Genomic DNA, 21,701 nt, shown 5'->3' with positions numbered 1-21,701 from the left:
CTTGGTAGCGTTGGTTACCGAGATTCCCTCCGAATCATGGTCTGTCGGCGTCGGGTTCGTGGCCTGGTCCACGACACCGTGGACTCCCTCTCTGCATCAGACACACCTGCATGGGGAAATCAGGACCAGTTCCTCCTTGGGGAGGCCCTCATCTCCCGGCAGGTAACAAAAATCCTCCTCGTGATTGATGCTTTGCCTCCTTGGCTGGCAAACATCTCCACCGGACCAGGATGGCTCAGTTCTCAATGAGACCCATTTCCTCCTGTTCCCTTGTCCAATGTTTCTTTCCCCGACCTTTCGTCAGTCTTGCAAGCGCGGCTCCGGCCCAAAACATCCTGCCTTGCATCATTTCATATCCGATCCGATCTGCCAAACTGTTCTAAGAATACCAGTCTTTCCCGCGCCAGCCTCCCAGCCCTCAATCAGCGTTGGCGGGCGGCAAATCAGAGCGCACCGCGCCGGGTCCAGTCGAATTGCGGATGACCCAAGGTAATTTCGCCTGCCAGATGACTACCAGCCGCTTTCAGCAAACCCCACGCCGCCCACGCCTCGGTAATGACATTAATGACAGGAAGCGGTGGGCAAGTCATCATAATTTTCTCTCAACACTGCCGTTGTTCAAATTTTTGTGCACTGCCAGCTGTCCTTTACCTAATCTCACTCCTCGGGATCAAACGACGCCGGTATCCCTGCTTCAGGTGGCCAAGCACCCATCATCTAAGAGGATCTTTGGGGCCCTCGCATCGGGAACCTGGGGTCGCAGTCTGGGATATCCAAGTTTAACGCGGCCTCGAACGCGTACGGGACTTCTCGATTGGTCAAACGAGCAGGGATGTCGTGTCCAAATTCTGATATTGGTGACCAAGTTGGCAACTGGAGACTGAAAAGGTCTGCCGCGTTCATCTCGGCAGCCTCACGAGCCACCACCACCACAGCTCAATACCGGATATCAGCCGTCATCTGCTGGGTGCAATTCCATTGCAATCTGTCTGATTAGTCCCGCTGACCCAACTGTCAACGTCTTTTCTGCTTCCGTGGCCGCCATCTCAACAATGAGACCAATCATAACACTGCCAAAGGCTGAGCTGGAGGGCATTTCTTTGAGGCACATAACGACGTAATGTCTCAAGGCCGGGCCCAGCCCTGAGCCACGACCGTTTGATGAAAGCTGGCGACCTCCCGACGTATGACCAACAATTTCTTGGAAACGAATCTTAGGCGTCATTTCAAACAACGGGGGGCGCATCGAATCTTTTATTGATGTGTGACGGGAAAAGCCTCTCCCGAAGACACGCAGCGTCTGAGGCTTCTGTCCGAGGCTTCTGGAAGTACAGACCATCGTTTGTCGAACGATCTGGTCAATGGTTGGGCACCGTGTCTCTGTCCCCGACGATCGAAATTGTCAATTCAAACCCCCATCGACATTTCCCGATGCTCGCATTCCTCATGCGCGCCTCCCCTGGTTGAGGATTCAGGACGCTGGACCCTTCGTGAAGCACTAGCCACATGTTATGCACGTCCTTTAATTTGTGGAGTTGTACCGCCACAGGCGCAACTTTACTGGTTGGTCGGACGCGCTAGCCGTCTCTGCAGCCTTGTGCCCCGCCGAAATTTTTCTGTTCGACATGGCAAACTTCCCAGCCGTCCGCAGAACAGCGAATTTCAACTGCGCAAATTAACGTTCGATTAACGTTCCTCCGCCTCCAGCTCTGCAATTCTTCAACGCTGCCGTCATGTCCGCAGACAAGGCTACGGCCACGACCTCCGCTGCTGACAAGCCGCTTGGCATGCGGAAGAATGGTACCTCATCTGCCCCATTCTCCGGCCGATACGGCGCACCTAGCTAACTCTCCCTGCGACAGGCAAGCAATGGCATGCGCCCAAGAAGGCCTTCAGGCCGACGTCAGGCTTGACGTCCTACGAGAAGCGCGCCAAGGAGCGCGTTGCGATGGCGGCTATGAAGGCGAAGGAGAAGGAAATGAAGGACGAGAAGGAGGCAGAGCGCAAGGTACATTGCTGACCGCCCTCACTCCCTGTTAGGAGACGTCGTGTTGACACAGCTTCCAGCAACGCATCCAGAACCTCAAGGATAAGAAGGCCGCAAAGGTGGAGAAGGAACGTTACGAGAAGATGGCTGAGAAGATGCACAAGAAACGGGTGGAGCGGCTGAAGAGGAAGGAGAAACGAAACAAGCTCATCAACTCATGAGCGAGTCCGAGTCAAACAGAGATCACTTGAGCGGGCAAAAGCCTCTCTGCGCCGGCGAATTTTTCTTTCAACGCCGGTCCCGTTGACAAATACCGAAACACTGTCGGGGAGCGAAGGAGGATTCGGGCCTTCCGTTCCCGGGTTCGCGCAGCTCGGCGAACAAACAAGGTGTCACAGGGGCTCATGCGAGGGTGAACGTTATACGGGACAGGAGGGAACGGCTTCGGGGGAACGTGTGCTTAGAGTGCGGCTCGTTCATCGGAACGGCGGGCGCGGAAACGGCACTTCGGAGGCGAGTTCGGAGCCGGCGAAGGGCAGTTGGTGAGGTAAGCCAGGAGGAGACGGGAAAAATGCGAAGAGAAAAGCGAAGAGAAAAGCGACTTGATTGTTCTCACGAAAAGCCCTATGAGGCTAGCCATCCGAAACTTCGTCTCGCGTTGCGATCGGAACAGAGGACAGATGACGGAGATGGAACCGAGCCCAACACCAGCTCGAATCAATCCATAGTTGACAATAGAAACGATAAACGTCTGACGTGAAGCTGTAAACCTGGGTGGTTCTCTCTGCATCCTCGGCCCAAAAACCAACATGGCAGGGTGGTTGCCGGCAGTGAGGTTCAGACGACGTTTCAGTTGATGCAAGCCATACAGGAGGAACCTGGGGTAAGGGGCATGTGAAAGTGTGTCATTGGCCCAAGACGGACCACTCGTGCTGAGAGCTTCGGTTCCGCGCCGCGAAACCGTGCACATTCCACCTCCACCTTCCCGTCTCCTTGTCGGCTTGCCTGCTGGCTGTCCTCCCTCTAACACACCGCGAACCAACACACGCTTACCCTTTTCCTTCTCCAGGGAACAAGCCACAATCTTTTGTGCCGTTCGAAGCATTGACCGTCCCAAGCCCAGAAGCCAAAAGACAAGGCAGGCGACACACACAAAAGTCTAACCGGGGCCCAGTCCAGCCCAGCCCATCCCATCCCAAAAGCCGTCTGGACCGGGTGCCCGCGGCGGCGAACGCGGTAGCGGCGGTCGGCGGCCCAGCACCAGTCAGCCAAACTTGGGACTTCCAAGGCCCACGAGCGACGAAACAAGGGACGACGGTCAACAAGGTGAAACCATGTCCGCCGCCCGCTTCGAGCTGCCGACGGCGGCGTCGATGGTAGCATTGTCGACAGCAGCGGGCATCAGCAACTCTTCGTCCGGTAACAGCAACGGCAACGGCCACGGCACCTCCTCCGACAAGGCTGCTCCCGCGCCCGCGGCTACCACGACTGCGACTGCAACTGCTACCGCAACATCGACTGCCACCGCAGCTGCTGCCGCCCTGCTGCCTGCGCGCAGACCGAGGCACCAGATCACCCGCTCCATCACCGAGTTCTCGCCGCCGCTCAAGATGCATCGTCACCGCCACAGTCACCACCACCACCCGACGCCGCAGCCACACCACCACAGCAGCAGGCGGGACAACAGCAGCAAGTTCCTCTTCCCAGACGAGAGGTCTCCCGGGCTGTCGGCGACTGATCGGAGCTTGGTGTTGGGGAGGAGCTCGCTCGACATGACGAGGTCGGAGTTCGCGACGCCCAGCAGGAGTCCGGATTCGAGCAGACGGACGAGTGCCCTTGTTGGCCCCATGCTCGGGGGCGGGGAGAATTCTTTGAACGTCTCGCCGCCTCGAGGGAAGGGAAAGAAAGCCAATACTGCGACTTCACTGGTGGTGGAGAAGGAGAGGACTGCCAACAGGGTCACGTATGTTTAAATCTTGCGCGCAGAGGAAAAAGGGGTGTGTTCCATACTGACTCGATGCGATATGCAGGGGTTTGAAGAAGTCGCTCGTGGACCTGAGCAGCTTCTCAACGACGACGACGCGCCGGCTTGACGAGACGTACTACTCCGTCCTCGAGAAGAAGAGCATGCTGCACAATACCATATCGGCGATCAAGGAGCTGGCGGTGGCGTCTCGGCGGCTGACGGGGGAGTTTGAGCGCGAAGCCGAAGAGATGGCGCGGGACGTCGACGGGCAGCTGGCTACCTTTGGGCAGTTCAACGAACAGGAGCAACGCATCGAGGCGTTGCAGACGAGGATCGAGAAGGGCAGGACGCGGATTCAGGGGCTCGGGGAGAGGGTTGACCTTGTCAGGAGACGCATCGAGGGATGGGAGAGGGCAGACAGGGAGTGGCAAGAGAAGACGCGCAAGAGGTTGCGGACTGTCTGGATCGTCATGTCTGTCGTGTTCGCCATCTTGATCCTGTTGTTTATCGGTGCACAGTATGCGCAGCAAGTTGGCGGTGTCGACCTGGAGGACGTCGCTGCCAGGATTGTCGAGAAGGGTGCTAATCGCACTCCGGGCTTGGGTGTTGATAGCAAGGGTGACGGGAGTCAGGAAAGGCATGTGCCGCCGCTGTGGGGAGATCGCGGTGGAAGAGAGGAAGAGGACAGGTTGAGGGTTTTTGACGAGTTGTAGGTGAGGCATCTGGAATATCCGGTTTGAAAGCGCACGGGATAGGCATTGCGAGGTTTTACATGGTAATATTTGATACCCCTCAATAGAATAATCGGTTACATCTACTTTGACTCTCTTCTGCTTTCCTAATAGACTTGTACATCATGGTTGGAAATGTAGGGGGAGCGGAATGAAAGCCTGGAGAGGTATGTTGAGCGTTCACTCCAAGGGCGCTCTGGACGCAAAGTTCCCACCGGAGGCGTTCGATCATAACGGCAGCCTTCGTGGACAATGGATAGCTGGAAGAGTTGCTGGGAAAGTGAGGTAGAGGTAAGGAAAATGCCGTCGGCAGCCTCGAGTAGAGAATATCTCTAGACATCTTCAGAAGTGTGCGCGCCCTCGCGGCTCAAAGTCGAAGATCGACAGCACTTCTCGACCATTGCGGCATTCAAGGACTTGAAGCCGCAGTATCCTCGTACATATCGACGTTATGCTGCCCGTTGCGACTTATCTATCTACTCGCCATCACTTTTCTGGCCACCTTCGTCATTCTCGCCGTCTCTTGTATTGGTACTTCCTGTTTCATTCAGAAATCCTAATCAGTGGCATATATATGTTTCTTGCTTGAGCCTGTTCAGAATACATATAAGACCCAACAGTGTGCCGAGTGGGGATCAAGTCTTCTCGTGAGTTCAGCGGCTGCTATCGTCTATTACAAAGGCCATAGGTGGTAGAAGAAGCAGTGTGTGGATGGCATCCGGTGTTTAAGTATCACGTCCGGAACCGGTCTCGTTGCCGACATTCATACGTAGCTCAACTACGATACTTCTCCCATAGCAGGTTTGAAATATGAAAGTTGCAACTTCAAGCTGGTTTCATCGTGATGGTATGCTCCTGGTTAGGGACAAGAGTCACCATCTCACAGATCTTCTTCACTTAATCCTTTAACTGACGGAAGACGGTCAAGATGCAGATACATGAGGTCAAAGATAACCCAGAATAGGCTGTCTTGTCTTGTGGCGATGACACCTATCACCCTGCTCATCCTAAGGCAGGACCCTGTCCCCTCAACCCACCGCTGGGCAGATCACAGCCCCGTACTAGGGGGAAAGAAGTCTTTATGATAAGAGAGCTCTTCTATTGAAGAATTGTTCCACATCCAGAAGCCGGAATTTGGTACCTATAACGCGGACGGAACGAGCATTTCGTTCATCAGTGGGTATCCTCACTTGGTAACCCCATATCCAGTGGTATCACCGCACAGCTTCGACTCATAGTTGAAGTCCTCGTATTCAAAGGTGTCGTCAGGTTGGAATGATGGATCGTGTGACTTTTGAAAATATGCAAATTCAGCTTCGCAGGCCATTGGTTCCTCGGAACTCCGCTTATCATCTCCTACCACAGAGAGGTAAAGGTTTATTCCACAAGTAGAAGGCGAATAGCAGAAGCTCTTCCTGTTTAGAGAATACAATCTTTCTGAGAGATCACTCAAAATACGACTTTCCTAGAGATATTCGTTTTGACGTCAAAGTCACTCCCTTCACCTAATGCGGCTCACGGAGTTACGCCAGGGAGAAAACAAAAAGCCTGAAAACTTGGTTGCCCTCACAGGATATCGGCACAAGTACCCAAAATTGCGTCCAGGGAAGATTCAAGAGTTTAGACATGATCTTGAGATATGATAATTTGCTAAGCTGGTGCATACACTGCAGGCTGGGGAAATCATGCTTCGACGAGACTGAAGCGTCACGCCTACACTTTTGGCCACATGTTTGTTCATTCATATTACATGGACAATATCGAAATCAACTGTCGTGATTTAGACCATATTTGGCACGGCCAAACGTTAACGACGGGTATCAGTAGTGCACTTTGAAGCCTTGGAATATAGACTGAAGGGTTATCGATAGTGTTGGAATTAGATGTCGTAAGCATCTCCCAGGATTCAGGTTCCAATTTTTTGATGACAAGTCTGGAAGAACTTTGGTAGAATACGATCCAGGCTGAGAACACATCGTAGAGCCCCGGAATTTCCCCAAATACCGTACTGAATACGATCAGAATGGATGTTGCGGGCCTTTCCGACCTAACCCGCCAAAACCATCACAGACTCCTCCACCTTCGTTCCGAGTGCACTGATGGATGGAGATTACTTCAGAGGCTGAATGAATATTTGCTGTTCAACTTTGTCATCACCATCGGATTTAACTCAAGGCTAAGCACCGGGGAAAGCAAGCGGCGACTAGCCCTACGATTCGGGATGGCCGATGGGCAGCTCAAATGAGGGTTATGCATATGTCGTGACCATCACCGAAAGAGGCCCGCTCCGAACCCCGACGACAGTCCTACCGTGCGTCTTGGGCCCGGCACCATATCCGCGTAGGCGCAGGGATGAAGCGTGATCGGAAACGGGGCGTTTTTCTTATTACCTGGTGTGATCCATTCCGCAGAGGCTTGGTTGGGCCTGAGGGTCCTGATGGTGAGAAAAATGTTTCCCGCGAGCCGCGGGATCCAGAAGCTTTCTTCGACCAGCCTCGTGCGTATTGTGGCGCTAACATTGGTTAGGCCCCCAACGTACTTTAAGGATGTTTTACGAGCAGCCGTATCCTCACATCACGGACAGAAAAGGCCCAGCAAAGATTTGCTTGATCGCTGGGCAGGTGGATACGGCGGGGGAGAATGGCACGAATAAGGGCCGCAGAATCTCACGGGAGCGCAACCCATCGAACAATCGGCGCGCTAGCCGTTCGGTGCCCCATTTGGGCCGTTCGGCGTCGTCCGGGCCAAGGAGCTGATGGCGACAATGATTGCGCGTCTGTGTCCTTGGCCAGCAAGGCTGACTGACAACAAACGGAGCGGATCTCCTACCAAGGATGTAGAGGCTTCTTGGTTGGGGGCGATGTTTTTTGAGTCAACGAATGGAGCAACACGTTGCGGGCTGCAGACTGCGGCGAGTGTGTGACTACGTCAAAATCTCCGACGGGGAAAACCAAACAGCAGGGCAAGCAAGGTGCCTGTGTGGCTGGCTGGTATTCGTATGAGAGAGTGAAAAGCGAAGCGAAGCGCAGGCCAAGGCCTCTTGCAGTACCAATCCGCGAGTACTGTATGGGATTGTGGCTGAAGTGCGTGTGAAGTGTGAGAGGTATGTCACTTGGAGTTTACTGTCGTGGTGCTCAGTGGACGTGCCGTCCGTCGTGTGTGTCTCCAACGAGTCTTGGGAGGATGGAGGAGGTCTTGTCTCGGCTTTCGGCCCAGCTCCAGAAGGGGGCAACGTCATGCATCCCATGGCCAACACTCTACAGAAACCACCACAGCAGATGTCACCGCCACACCTCTTCAGCGTCATTCGGGCCTCAGAATGCGATCAGCCAGTGTGCCAGCATAGAGTACCGCGTAAGTAAGAATGGCTCAGTGGCCAGGCTGTGGCGCAGTCGGGGAGACAAGGTGGATCATCCCTAGCAGTAAGGCACGCGGGAAAGGTTTGGCTTTTGGAGATGGCTGCGCAGTGACAGTCGAACATGCTGTCGGAGGAGGGGCGGCAGTGAGCCAGCACACCCAACAAATATCCCTGTATTTCATCCTGTGGTGGTTTTTTTGCCTTTAGGTTGGCTCCCGAATAAGAGCAAACCGAGCTTCAGCATCGACCTCGCGCGTCACAACGCCTTGTTGTCAGGGGCAAGCAAGCACAAGGAGACAGGACCCTGAACTGCTGAGAGGCCGAGCACACAGCACATGGAGGGGGAAGAGAAAAAGTCAAAAAAGACGGTTTGCCGTCATCCCGTCCAGGGCGGCCACACTGTTCGTAGAAGGGTTCTCCCGCGTGTTAGATACGGTTACGGACCCTTCCTTGCCTTGCTTGTTTTGTCTGCTGTTTCCTGTCGTGAGTCTCCGCCAAACATGGCTTAGGAGATGGTGTATGGGTGTGTGTTGGTGTGCCGTCTCTCCGAGCTAAGGTGTCCGAGAGATCCATCCGCTCTGCTGGGCTGGGCTGGGCTGTAGGTTGCGAGACTGAAAAGAGAATAAACATCCCGATCCATCCCTATGCGCGGGTGACTGACCACCCCACACGTACCGCTTGCTTCACACCCAAAACAGCTCCATCAGTGTCGACGGACACACAGCTCTGAGCTCATTTTGTCTCCCCGTGCCGTCACCAAACGACGTGTGTTGTGCCCCCTCTACTACCCCTAGCTCCCGCCGAGAGAAAAGAGCTATTAAAAAACCGGGAAGCAAGGCAACTGAGGCAGTCGGAGACTAAAAAAACAAAGACGACAAGAAAGTTGCATACATACCAAGATTAAGCGGTTTGGGATACCACCTAAAAAAAGGCTTAAGCCAGGCTCCCCGCCGTATCGCGACAGCATTGACTTTCAGCTACCGTTACCGCTTCTTGCTCTCGTTTCCGCCAGGCTTCACAGCAAAAAAGAACGGCAACCTACCTGCCTACGGTAACCTGGAAGAGAAAGAAGCTGTCGGCAGAGCCTGTAACTACCCCGCCATACGCGCGTTACTTCCAGCGGCCCTACGAGCCTGCGTTTCCACCGCGGTCGCTGGGCCTGAACCCTGCAACTTGAACCTGGGCCCCGTCACCATTGGATCTGCTCTGCGCTTGGGGACCCAGCCCAGCCCAGGGTAGATTGATTATTACGTCGAGCCCCTCCCTCAGGCCCCCAGCTATTGTTGCCGCGCCGCCGCTACGAGCCTACACCCACGCTACCTACCTTACGCTACCTAACCGCAGATACCTTGCCTTACTCGCTCCGGGTCTGACGCCAGTCAGCTCTATCCCATCACCTCGACCTTTTTGACGACGTCCACCCTCCTCCCTCCCAACGCCTACGAACATTCTTTTCCTTCCACGACCTTGGCATCGACAAGAGGCATCTTACGACTCGCTGTGTGCTCCCCGGGTAGCTCAACAAGGCCCAAGACAAACATCGCCGATGGCTTCGACATCGCAAGATCAACCCCAGAATGGTGCTGCTGTAGCGTCCGCCCAGGACCCGGCTCCGGCCGTCAAGTCTGACCTGCAGCTCCCCGTCCGCACCAAGAGCGATGCCTCTATCCCTCCGCCGGGTCAATCTCTGACGGGCAAGCAAGAGCACTGTATGTCGACTGACTGGCATTTTCGGGGACCATGCTGACATTTCTCGCCTCCAGACCTCAAGCGAGAGCTGATCTCCGAGCAAGTCAGGTACGAAATCTCAGAGCTCAACTCTCCCACGGCCCTAAAGCGCTTCGGCGCCCCCTTCAAATCCGACGTCGGCGAGGTCTCCCCCTTGGACTCTGAGCTCCCTATCCTGCGCTACATCTTCGTTCACCATGTTCGCGATTTCCCGTTCCTTGACAAGGCCAAGGAGAAGGAGTTTTGGCAAGACAAGCTGCAACTGGTAAGTAATAAAGCTTCCCCGCGATCTCTGGAACGCCCAGAAAACACCCCCGCCGGCACAGCTTGCGCTGACTCGTTTTGCTCCCACGTCCAGTTCCTGGAATCCTTTGCGACGAAGAACATTTCATCCTCCGAAGACAGATTGGAAGAAACGAAGAGACGCAAGTTGGCCATAAAATGTCAGAAGCTAGTCGAGTTGATGATGGTGTCGGGTTGCAAGACCTCCTCCGGCTTCGAAGAGAGGATACGATTTTCGGAGATCGAGGTCGTGGACAGCAATGCGATTGACACGGGAGTCATGCACACAATGCCGGAGGGAAACTACATCAATGGCTGGGACGTGAATGTCACCGCCGTGCGCATTACTTCGGAAAGGAAGACCATCAGGACTCACAAGCATGCGGTAAGCTTACCCCGAAACAGACGCGGGGCTTCACTAACACCATGACCAGGAATTCCTCATGCGCATCCACCGCAAGGGCGAACTCGAGTTTTTCATCGGCAGAAGGTATGGCGATTTTATGAGATTGCACAAGAGACTACGTATAGAGTTACCCGGAAAGGTCCTCCCAACTTTACCCAAGAAGAACAAGGCGGATACCACGACGTCGGGCCTGTTCTCCTCCCTCACTGGTGGTGGATCTCCTGACTCTTCGGCGTCGTCAATTTCCTCTGCATCGACACAAATGACCGGCCTCGCTCCCCCAAGCGAGCCTTCTAAGCTATCAATCAGAGGTGAGCGATCTTTCCCCCGTCACTCCTAACACGCTCTCTAACAGCATCAATCAGGGCACAAGCGCGCAGGCTCTACCACCTCCGGCCGCAACTCACCCCGCGTGTCAACCGACAGCAGACCGAGAAGCCCTCTTCCTTTCCTCAGCAAGAAGAACAACGAGCCCGTCACGTTATGGCGGGAGAGCCAGCGCGTTTCACTTAGGGCGTTTTTGCGCTCTCTCCTGTCAAACCCTCAGATTGCGCAGACCAAGGCCATGGAGGAATTCCTCACCAAGGATCCAATCACGCCGACCGATGCCGATATCGACGACATTGAGCGGAGAAAGGCTGTTGACCAGTTGCGCATGGAGGAGCAGAAGAAGTTCTACGAAATTGCGCGGAAGCGCGCAGCGGAGCTCGACATCTACATGGAAGAGTGAGTGTCCGCAATGTGAGATGCGTAATGTGTTACTAATGGCATCCCAGGTTCCGTCAGGAGATTGTTGAACGAAACGGTCTGACCTCGCTCTTCAAGGAGATCAAGGATAAGGAGACCATTCAGGACCTGAGCATCCAGTACCGCAAGTTTGCCGAGTGGTTGAGGATAGAGGTCGCGGCTACAATCTACCACCTGTTTCTCGCGGAGGACAACTCTCCTGAGCTGTTTGCCCAAGCTAAGAGGATCCACTCGCTCATTCCGTATACCGTCATGAAGAACGTTATTAGAATCGCTAATCCCGCGGCTGTCATGTCCGGCGTCCTGGACATCTTCCTGGCACAACCCTTCGGCACACGCTCACTCCTGCAGCGCATCTTTTCCCTTACGCTGAACGACGGCATCCGGAGTTTCCAGAAGTCCATTGACACTCTTGCTGCCAAGATTGGCGATGAGGTCCTGACCAAGAAACTGAAGATGTACACGGAAGCAGAGGACCACATTAAGGTGGCTATTCGGGAGGAAGCTCAGTCGGAGGACATGGACATTATTGTCGTTATTCTGCGCTCGGAGTACCTTGAGCCTGCCTTGACCTCGGAGCAAATCGGCCGACTGTACAACGCTTACGTGGCATTCAACAACGCGGTCGAGAACGTGGATGAAGAGCTCAAACAGGGCGCGCAACTGTTTTCGTACCTTAAGCAGTTCTTGAAACTGTGCACGAGGCAGCACGACAAGGCGATGATGTTGCAGTTGGTCGAGGAGCCAGTAACTCTCCAGCTCTTTAGGGATCTCTTCACCATCTTCTACGAGCCGCTTGTCAGGGTTTACAAGTCTGCGAACGTTTACAACAGCGTCACCGACTTCGCCGTCTTTATCGACGACATGATTCAGGTAAGATGGTCCCCATCGAAGTGAGGATAAATTGCTGACATGCTTCTAGGTTGTCGAGAAATGCCAGGAGCAGGACGCTTCCGCGGACCCGAACCAGACTGTGCAAGCGTTCATCGATCTCTGCCAGAGGCACGAGCACAACTTCTACAAGTTCGTGCATGAAGTTCACACACATGACAATGGACTCTTCGACCAGTTGATGGGTTGGATAGAAGACATCCTGGAATTCCTCAGAAAGGGCCCCAAGAATGGCACTTTGAACATCAACGCGCTATTCGAGGGAGGTGTTAGCTCAGGTGCGATCGACAAGGCCAAGGTCATCGAAGAAGTGAACGCACTCATCGCCTGGCAAGAGGCCAGGAAGAAGTGGCACCATGACAAGACACGGCAAAAGATGGCTGCTGAGGGTAACGGCGGCCCAGATCTCGTACCCACGGGCTTCTCTTCCTCCGATTTCGGTCTTGATCAACAAGATCTTCAGGATATGGCTTACGAGGATGAAGAAGACGACGAGGCGGAGGCAGAAGAGGAAGACGAGCTCGACCCTATTGAGGCCGAGCGTCGACGTCGCGCTAAGAGACGCGACAGGCTTCGCCGGAGCGCTGGCGAACCGGTCAAGCCGCCAGTGTCTGAGGTTCATAAACTCAAGGAAAACTTCCTTGTCATGTTGCGCGAGGTTCTTGCCGAGTAAGGTTGAAAAGAACCATGGTATCCAGGATTTGGGTCATACAAGGGAGGTAAAGGGTCGGGCAACTGGGGGTATTAAGCCCCGCGACGGCGTATACCTGGTTTATTGCTACTATACCTTAGTTATTGTAAAGACTTTTCTTCATTACATTGGATTTCATCGAACGTGATGCAGGAGGTTCATTTGCAACGTCATGACCATTGATGAGCAGGTTGCCATCGCGTGATGATAGACGAGAATGCTCCTGTCATCTTCTTTCACGGGGCAGCCATAATCATGTTTCTGGCTGACCGGCAGGAAAACTTGCAGCAGAGATGAACGTGACGTACTATTGAGATGTGCTCCCAGACGGTTAATCGCTCCAATTGAGTCTCCTATTGCATTGTTTGACGCGAGACGTTGCCAGGTGAGGCTGCAAACCGAGAATTGGCTAGACTCGTTCGAGGATATTGGTGAAGTCACAACATTCTTTTCATTATTATTGATGAGCTCCCTCGACAAGGAGGCGCTGCTATATTTCAAGTAATTTGCGAGAGGCATAAGTATCACTTCTATATCTTCGCATGTACTATGTGACCATGTGAGTGTAAGTGAAAGAAAGTGGCAGGCACGTTGGACTTGGACACACTTGCTGCCAGGACTCAGTCGGGCACCCACTCACCTGACCTACATAGGCCTGCCTCTGGTCGTCTGCTTTCAACCGACGAGAAGAACAAAATGGCCCAGTGGTCAGGTCAGCGCAATCGCAGCGCCCTGGTGATCCATCATCTTCTCGGTGGGGTTAAGGATTCAAGTGAATTCTTTTGGCATTTCAACCCTTTTTTCCCCTCTTGTTTTTATCATCGTTTTCTCCCCCTCCCCCTTTCGACTATGTCATGTTCGTCTCCTTCGTAAGACGCCAATGAGAGCCAACTTTGAAGTTCGCAATAGAGACACGAAATAGGGTGTCAACGCAAACGGCTGCGACGGCTGGTACAAGCCGGCCGAATAGAGAACTTAGCAGTGCAGTTGACATATAGGAAGAAGAGCCGAACCAAATGTCTCGCATCATGATTATTACATTGAAGGTGAACGTCGCAGAAGTAGTCGTTTCTCGACAGGGCAATAGCTCACCTTCTTCTGACCTCATCACAAGAGACAACCGTTTTAAAAGAACCAGTCCGATTACGAACAACCAATGTCCCAGGTCCTGTCTAAGCTACAATCATAACAAGGGGTATCCTCAAATCCAATCGCCCAAAGCAATCCATCCCGCTTCTCCTAATCGTAACCCATTCCCTCCTTCTCATCAGTGCTTCGAGTATAGATCCATAATGCTCGCCTTGAAATCGGCAATCTCCTCCCGCTGAGCCCGGTTGCGATCCTCCAGACTGGCAACCCTTTCCTGCAAGCCGGCAATCTTCTCATCCTTCGTCTTGAGGGCCGTCCTGACGCTGTCTCTCCCCCTCGCAATCCCCTTGGCCTTCATCGCGTACCGCCGCAGCACGCCCCTCACCTCTCCCATCGTTGCCTCGTCCACCTTTTGCCCCCTGAGCAGGGCCATCACCTCGTCAGTTGGGTCCAGCTGCTCCTCCGGGGTCTGTGACGCCGGCGGCGACATGGAGGGGTTCGCAGTCATCGACGACGCCGTGCTCGCTGCGGAGAAGGACCCGGTGCCGGTGTTCCTCCTCTTGGCGTCGGGGAAGAGTGTCCTCGAGACCGTCCCCGGGGTATCGACCTTGCTCTCCGCCGCCCGTCGGGAGGATGGCGTGACCGGCGCCGCGTCCCTCAACTTCTTCGCGCTCCGCTCCATGGCTTCGTTCATCTGCCTCTCCTCATCCGACGACATATCCCCTAGTCCGAAGTCATCCTCCTCATCGTCGTCGCTGAACTCAAAGAGAACCCTCTTCCTCTTTGCGGTCCGCGACGGCGTCTCCGCCTCCTTCTGCTGCGTGAGGTAGTCACCCATAGACCGCTGTCTCGGCGTGGCTGTCGTCGGCGTTGGCAGCGTAGCAGCAGGCGCAGGCGCAGGCACTGGTGCAGTCGCAGGCATGGCCGCACCATTCTTTGTCGGCTCGTCCTCCGGCATGGGCGGCAACGTCAACGTGTTTCCCTCCGCCCGGTTCTTCGCATCGTCGTCCCATAGGAAGAAGTTACAACCCCTCGACTCGCACGTCCAAAAGTACCGGCCATGGTTCTTGCCCTGCTTCTTGGTCTGAAGGTACTTGGCCTGCATCCGCGGCTCGCAGTTGCAGTACCAGTTCCCTTCCAGGTAGAGCCCGTCCAGCCGCTTCTTCTGCGACGACGGGGTGTTCGGACCACCCCCGCCATTGCCGTACCCGCCGCGCGAATACCGGTTGTTGCTGTAATTGCTCTTGCCGTACGACGAGTTGTTGTACGTCAACCCTCCTCTCCTGCCACCGCGCGGGGTCCTGGTGAAGACCATTTCGCTCGAGGTGTCGTTGCCGGTGTAGTCGACTTTACGATGTGGATGGGTCCACGGCAGTCGGCGGACCATGAGTTGGGGGCGGAGGGTAGGTTTTCTCAGAGACAGGTCCGTTTCAGCGGTGGTTGGTTCACTCGGACGGGAGTGATGTCATAATCCTATGGTGTACAGCAAACTTGCGCTCCTTGTGTTTGTACGCAATTTGAGATGTGCCCTGCGTCGTCTGAATCGATTGTCCTTTGAAACGGGAAAACGGCCAGTGGAGCGACAACTTCCCCGCCTTTATCGTAAAGGTGAATGCCCTCAAGAAGTGGACAACCCAAAGGAAACGGGAGGGGTCCTTTCTGTTGGAGCTGGAGCTGAGAATTGTCGGGTGGCTGGGGGAGCAACAGGGTGGAGCTTGGGCCGGCATGCTGGTAACGGGACGACGGGAAGCTACCGTATCTTCTCAGCGCAAAGAGAATCCGCACCCCCCCTGTCAGGCCAATCCAGCTTTTCACGTGAGCTCCGCTCGCTGGTTTAACATTGGATCCCCCACGAGTGTCCAATTGCACCTGCAGTTAAACCTTGACGACAGGGGAGTGCGGATTCTCTTTGCGCTGAGAAGATACGGTAACTTGGTGGCCCCGCCTGCCGCGCGCTACCAGCTGGAAACCCCTGCAAGGCACCACGACCACGGCAGACAGCGGTGACATGCCACGGCCCTGGATGCGGCCAGCTCTGGATTTTGGCCGAAAGAAAATGTCTTCTGAGCGGGGGAAGTCTTGTCAGTCAAAGTCATCTGCTATATGGGTACTCTATCGCGCACCATTCCGCAAAGGGCCCTCAGCTGCCGTTTGTTGAACGCCACTATCACAGCTGAAAAGCACCTCGCACATTTCATCACTGATAAAGGTCTTGGAGAATTACTTGGTATTAGAAAATGTACTCGAGCAAATCATCAAGACTTGCCCTCAGGGGGTATGATCATATGAGAGCCTGTCTGCGAAGCTATAAACACCTATCCTTCCATTCAACCAACCATCCGCCCCCATATGTGCAGCATCCTCAGCGCCCCATCAACCCAGGGGAGAGACATGTGCCAGCCAGCCAACAAATCCAGTCTCTGTATGTAACGACGCTCGCTATGCACATATTTGTAAAACAGCCTGTAGACTGGACTGCAATTTTTTCTTCTTCTTCCCAGCTCCATTCGTTACATCCCCGGCTTTAGACGCAAGAGAGAACGCGGGTATATGAAAGCCAAAAGGGACCACAAAGGAAATAAGCTGAAATAAAGACATCAATCGAATCTTTCGACAGGCTCACCAGCTTTGGTGGCAATCAAACCTCGTAGAAGTAGTCTTCATCTAGACCTTCCCGGCTAGGGACGACGCCAGCCCCTGGAGGAGGGCCAGTGTATGCAGCCTCTATCCTCACGTTCAGCAGCCTGATCTTCAGACCAAAGTCACTAACCAGGTTGACCAATTTGTTCGTCTCAGCAGTGATTGGCGCCTGGTTGAGCAGCATCAGAAGGCCATCGAGCCACTCTGACGCCAGACTATGGGTCACAGGGTACAGCGTCAGGATGGCCTGCTCCTTGGCATCGCCGCCCTTGGCTGCCTCAGCGGGGTTGACGTAGCTAAAGATTGTAATCTTGGTTGTCGACTTCACCGTCGCGGTGTTCTTGAGCGTCGAACTACTAGTCGCGCTTCGAGTGTCTTCGTTGGATGCAGAAACGTTTGACACCACTGAACTGATCGTGCTGAGGTCAACCTTCTCTGTCAGAATATCCAGGCCGGGGTCCTGTGATGTCTGAGTTTCGAAGTCGGCGTAGTGGAGGTATCTCCTGTTGTGTGACAGCTTGGCAAACCGCCAGGGCCGTGGCGTATACAGCCGGCGCTTGGTCTCGTCTCGAGGGTTGGTGTCTCGGCGGGGTAGCGGCTTCGAGAACCATGAACCTTGAAGTAGGCACCTGATGCGCTGCTCCTTGACAAACTGGAGAGCCTCTTGTCTCAACTCCTCTCGGACTTGATACAAATGTTGACCCCATTGATCTTCAAAAGACAGCTCAAGCAGCTCCATCTGAAGTTCACGTAGCCTGGTGCAGTCGTACTCCAAGAGCTCCTCTTCCACCTCCACTACGTCCTTCGTTCTGACAGCTTGACCGACAACCTGCTCAATGAGGATGCGAACAAGCTCTGCGACCTTCTCAAAGTCCAGTTGCTCTGCAGCCGTGGATTTCCAAACGCGGAAGAAAGCCTGCAAGCCAGCGGTGTGTAGCCTCGACCACTGCAGGAGGAGCGGTCGGAAAAGCTTCTCGTTATTCTTAATACCGTCCAAGCCTTGATAGCTCTTCATCGTGTCCTCAATCTCCGACTTTTCAACCTCGAAGTGATCGTAGAGGATCATGGTGACAGCAAGACTTGCTCTCGCAACCGGGCACCGCTCACTTCGGTGTTTTGTCGACTGCTCCAACAGCAGCTTCTGAAAGCTGTCCTCATTCTTGCGCACGTAGTCGGTCAAATCCATCATGCCCAGGAACCCAGGCACTTCGAATTCCTGCGCGGGGCTCTCCGTCTCGAAGCCAAGTCTTCTCCACTTCTCAGGGTTGTGTCGTCGGCTCCCCTTTTTGCCCTCATTCAGCTCATCCAGTCTTGAATGCCCATTGACCTGCTTCTCCGGATTGCTCGCCAGATGTAAACCCTTCAGGCCGCGTCGGTGTTCAGGCCTCTCCAGGTCAACCCTCACCTCGCGCCACTTTCTTAGTAGAACCTTGGTCAAGGACTGAAATTCGAGCAGTGGGTGCGCGAGATCTTGCAATGAAGAGCTCTGCATGAGATTATACACGGCCTTGATCAGGCCCAAGTCCTGCAAACGCTTGATAAACTTGGACCACTCCTCCATAGCAGGCGACCCCGGCTTCGTGCTGCTGTCGCTGGAGACGGCGTCTCTGATCATGGCATTGATGAGCATGAGCGCGTTGGCGCACAGGGCGTGGTCGGCGGACTGCAGTTGTGAGATGACGAGCTCGAAGAATTGCGGGTACACGGCGACGGCTGGCTTCAGCGCCCTGAAACCGAATGAGCCTGGAGTGCGCGGGGTATTGGGCCGGCCGGAGGATTGCGAGTGTGCAACGATTGCGACCAGAATCGACATGGCGCCTCGCAAAATGTTGACGAGGGGGTTCGTTACGATCAATTCGACGATGCGCTCGACTAAGTCACCGGACGACGAGCCCTCAAAAATCTCCCAGCCCATATCCACCTCCAAAAGACGCGTGAGACTCTGCAGCGAGTACGCCAGTGTGTTTCCTCCAGCGCTCATGATTAGACGGCGTAGCACAACCAGTCCGCCGGAAGATATGAAAACGTCTGCAAAAGCGGGATCGTTGATGGAGGACTGCAGCTTGAAGACGGCCATTTTCCTGGCGGCATCCTCGTCACTGGCGAGTCGCGACAGGAGCGCGGGGATGTCTGCTTGGTCCATTGCGGCGGCTTCGTCGAGAGAGGGTATATGCTGGTTCGGACAAGTGTAAGCAGGGTCGGCGCGAGGACCGGTTGTCGAAGGGGGAAAAGGTCGCGTCGGTTCGTCAGCAGGAGGGGAGAGGAGTCACGCTTAAATTCATGGCCCAAGGTTGTGGTGCCAGCTATCGGGGGTGCGTCTCGATCGTGGGGGTTATATAAACAGAGGAGGGCGTCCGGGGTAATGTCTCGAAGTTGTGGCCGCGGAAGAGGGTCCGTGTCAAGGAAAATCGAAGACGGGCAGAAGCTTCTTCGCAGATCCTGCGAAATGATGGTGAAGGACGCGGCGTCGATCAAGAATATAAAAAAAGAACTCCTGGCAAGTTTGTGGTAGCAAGCAAGGGGGCGAGCAAAGAGATAAGGCAAAAAGAAGGGACTGGTTCTGAGTAAGGGACTAAAAAAAGGAGACACACGCAGTTGAGAGTGCCAGAGTGTGGTGAGGGCTGTAGAAGCAACCTAACAGACCAGATGTTGGCTTCGGTCCGCGTTGGATGCGCACGGCCGGGAAGTTTGCGCATGTCCTGCAGGAGGTGGGAAAGCACAGGTGCAGCGTCCCCCAAAACGGCCAAAACGGGGAGAGACCCAGCAATCTCCAAAATTAAAGCGGGGGTAAACACGGTTCTCGAGTCATGATTGGCGAATGAGATCCTGGTCAAATCCCCAAATCAAGTTGCAGGCCGCTGGGGGTGTTCGCCAGTTGTGGGCACCTTTTTGGGGAGAGACCTCCAGCGTCTTGGCTTCGACCTGAGTCCGAGAGACGGGACGGCGGCGGGACTGCGGCGTCTGGCCATTTGGTTCAGCGTCACTCACGAAGCCAACCGTTTCACCATCCCTTCCCACCGGAGGCCGTTGATCATTCCACTGCATCTGGAAGAAACCTAAACAAGATTATCCATCACCACAAGCGGCGCCAATCGACGGCGTTCGTCTGAGGAGCGGGTCTCGTGACCATCGTGCTATGGCCGCGTTGCTCGGACTGGATTTTGACTCTGAAAGACAGTCCATCACCATCGGACGAGCGAAGCTTTTGTACGCGGCAGACGGGACATCAGAAGGGAGATCACCATTGCACGAGCATGTCTGGAAGCTTTCAGCCAAGGATCGGCGCTCCTTCAGACCGATCTGTTCTCTTCTTCCATTCGGCGTCATTCATGTCTAAGTTCAGCCGCATGCGAGAACTGACTAGGGAACCACCCAGTGTTTCAAACATGAGCAGTGGTAGACGCTGTATTTCTAGTTTGCCTTGCACAAGGATGTAGTTTGGCGATAACACAGGCCCACGTATAATGATCTCTGAGAGAGACATTGAATGCATCAGAGACAATGCCAGCGACAGTAATATCAGAGACAGTGATGCCAATCGCATAAGGCTGGACGGAATGTTAATCTCCCCCCACGGCAAGTAATAAACAACACGTCAATTAGAAAGTGCATGTTCTAGACTCTGATCCGGGCCGCGGTACGTACTCTGCATGCACGACCCACCAGAAGCTCATCGAAGCACCGCCACAGAAAGCTCCAGCCTCGCAATTACTAATAACCGTGGCGCAAGGCTGTCTGAAATATTCCTCCGTCGCATTCCCAATCGCGACCAGGATCCAAACACATCTCAACGCGCGCCTCACCCTTCGTCGACGTTCAATCCCTTCCCTCCCCATCAACTTCCCGACCTCGAATCCCGCTTTCCATTACGACCCGAAATCTTTCTTTTCGCCGCCAGACAATCGATCGCGAAAATGGCCAACTTTCTCGCTTCCATCTTCGGTACCGAGCTCGACAAGGTCAACTGCTCCTTCTACTTCAAGATCGGCGCCTGCCGTCACGGCGACCGCTGCTCGCGAAAGCACGTCAAGCCCAGCTACTCTCAGACCATCCTCATGCCCAACCTCTACCAGAACCCGGCATACGACCCGAAGAACCGCATGAACCCTTCCCAGCTGCAGAACCACTTTGACGCCTTCTACGAGGACATTTGGTGCGAGCTATGCAAGTACGGCGAGCTGGAGGAGCTGGTCGTCTGCGACAACAACAATGATCGTATGTCTTTTTCCCCGTCTCTCATTCTTCCTGTCTCGCCGTCAGTTTGACGCCGTCTCTGCACGTTGAGATCGAAACGATTGCTAACATTCAACCACCGCAGACCTTATAGGCAACGTCTACGCCCGCTTCAAGTACGAAGACTCGGCTCAAAAAGCCTGCGACGATCTTAACTCGCGCTGGTACGCCGCGCGCCCCATATACTGCGAGCTGTCACCCGTGACAGACTTCCGCGAGGCCTGTTGCCGTCTGAACTCAGGGGAGGGCTGTGTCCGCGGCGGCTTCTGCAACTTCATCCACCGCAAGAACCCCTCCGAGGACCTCGACCGCGACCTCACCCTCAGCACCAAGAAGTGGCTCAAGGACCGCGGCCGCGACGAACGCTCCCCCTCCCGCTCGCCCACCCCAGAGCCCACGCGGCGCCGTTACTAGGAGAACAACGGTGGCGGCGGTGGCGGCGGTGGTGTTGATGTCGACAGCCCACCCGGAGGTCAAGGCTTCCGTGATGGTCGTGATACTGGAGATAGCCAAGGACGAGACCGGCCGAACGAGGATAAGCGACGTGGGAATCGGCGGGATCGACCCAATGGCAGCAAGCGGCTGGGCGGTGACGAACGCAACGGTGCTGGGGACGGCTCTGCCAAACGACAAGCCCGCAACCACGAGCATCAGTCACGGGCGCGTCCTCGCCAGAGAAGCAGCAGCCCTGTCCCCGCGCGCAGCAGGAGCCGTAACCGTGAGCTGTTGCGAAGCCTGTTTAGGCAAAGTTCATAAGCCGGGACCCGTGATCGAGGGGCCTTCTGGCTTGATTCTGACATATGGCCCCTATGATATTGAATCATAGTCGGCGCGGTCAATTTGAAAAAGAAACTGGCGTTCGCGGTGTTCTGGGAATGTTTATTTTTATTACCAAGGGTCCCTTTTCGAGGGTCAAGCATCAAATGTGTATACTATTGTCACAACAAAGCTT

General features: G+C 54.6%; 6 protein-coding genes across 6 annotated transcripts; 4 read left to right on the top strand and 2 right to left on the bottom strand.

Annotated features, from left to right (window-relative positions):
- Window positions 1-1,733: 1,733 nt before the first annotated feature.
- Window positions 1,734-2,208, top strand: COL26b_000990 (uncharacterized protein; the record flags this gene model as incomplete). The annotated part of the gene is made up of 3 exons (XM_053173952.1): window positions 1,734-1,800; window positions 1,863-2,008; window positions 2,068-2,208. 3 exons carry the CDS (start codon window positions 1,734-1,736, stop codon window positions 2,206-2,208), a joined length of 354 nt encoding a protein of 117 aa, XP_053042069.1.
- Window positions 2,209-3,321: 1,113 nt separating this feature from the next.
- On the top strand, window positions 3,322-4,666 carry COL26b_000989 (uncharacterized protein; the record flags this gene model as incomplete). The annotated part of the gene is made up of 2 exons (XM_053173951.1): window positions 3,322-3,950; window positions 4,018-4,666. 2 exons carry the CDS (start codon window positions 3,322-3,324, stop codon window positions 4,664-4,666), a joined length of 1,278 nt encoding a protein of 425 aa, XP_053042068.1.
- Window positions 4,667-9,588: 4,922 nt separating this feature from the next.
- Window positions 9,589-12,769, top strand: COL26b_000988 (uncharacterized protein; the record flags this gene model as incomplete). Its single annotated transcript, XM_053173950.1, has 7 exons — window positions 9,589-9,751; window positions 9,806-10,035; window positions 10,129-10,437; window positions 10,487-10,769; window positions 10,824-11,184; window positions 11,235-12,078; window positions 12,128-12,769. 7 exons carry the CDS (start codon window positions 9,589-9,591, stop codon window positions 12,767-12,769), a joined length of 2,832 nt encoding a protein of 943 aa, XP_053042067.1.
- Window positions 12,770-14,054: 1,285 nt separating this feature from the next.
- On the bottom strand, window positions 14,055-15,191 carry COL26b_000987 (uncharacterized protein; the record flags this gene model as incomplete). The annotated part of the gene is made up of 1 exon (XM_053173949.1): window positions 14,055-15,191. One exon carries the CDS (start codon window positions 15,189-15,191, stop codon window positions 14,055-14,057), a length of 1,137 nt encoding a protein of 378 aa, XP_053042066.1.
- A 1,323-nt stretch (window positions 15,192-16,514) lies between these two features.
- COL26b_000986 (uncharacterized protein) lies at window positions 16,515-18,659 on the bottom strand (the record flags this gene model as incomplete). The annotated part of the gene is made up of 1 exon (XM_053173948.1): window positions 16,515-18,659. The coding sequence occupies one exon, from the start codon at window positions 18,657-18,659 to the stop codon at window positions 16,515-16,517; it is 2,145 nt and encodes a 714-aa protein (XP_053042065.1).
- A 1,771-nt stretch (window positions 18,660-20,430) lies between these two features.
- On the top strand, window positions 20,431-21,163 carry COL26b_000985 (uncharacterized protein; the record flags this gene model as incomplete). Its single annotated transcript, XM_053173947.1, has 2 exons — window positions 20,431-20,731; window positions 20,835-21,163. 2 exons carry the CDS (start codon window positions 20,431-20,433, stop codon window positions 21,161-21,163), a joined length of 630 nt encoding a protein of 209 aa, XP_053042064.1.
- Window positions 21,164-21,701: the final 538 nt, after the last annotated feature.

Source organism: Colletotrichum chrysophilum (genome assembly GCF_026319265.1).
Source record: "Colletotrichum chrysophilum strain AFK26 chromosome Unknown scaffold_4, whole genome shotgun sequence".
Classification (NCBI taxonomy): Eukaryota; Fungi; Ascomycota; class Sordariomycetes; order Glomerellales; family Glomerellaceae; genus Colletotrichum; species Colletotrichum chrysophilum.
Note: the sequence above shows the minus strand (reverse complement) of the source record. Positions and strands in the feature narration are given on the sequence as shown.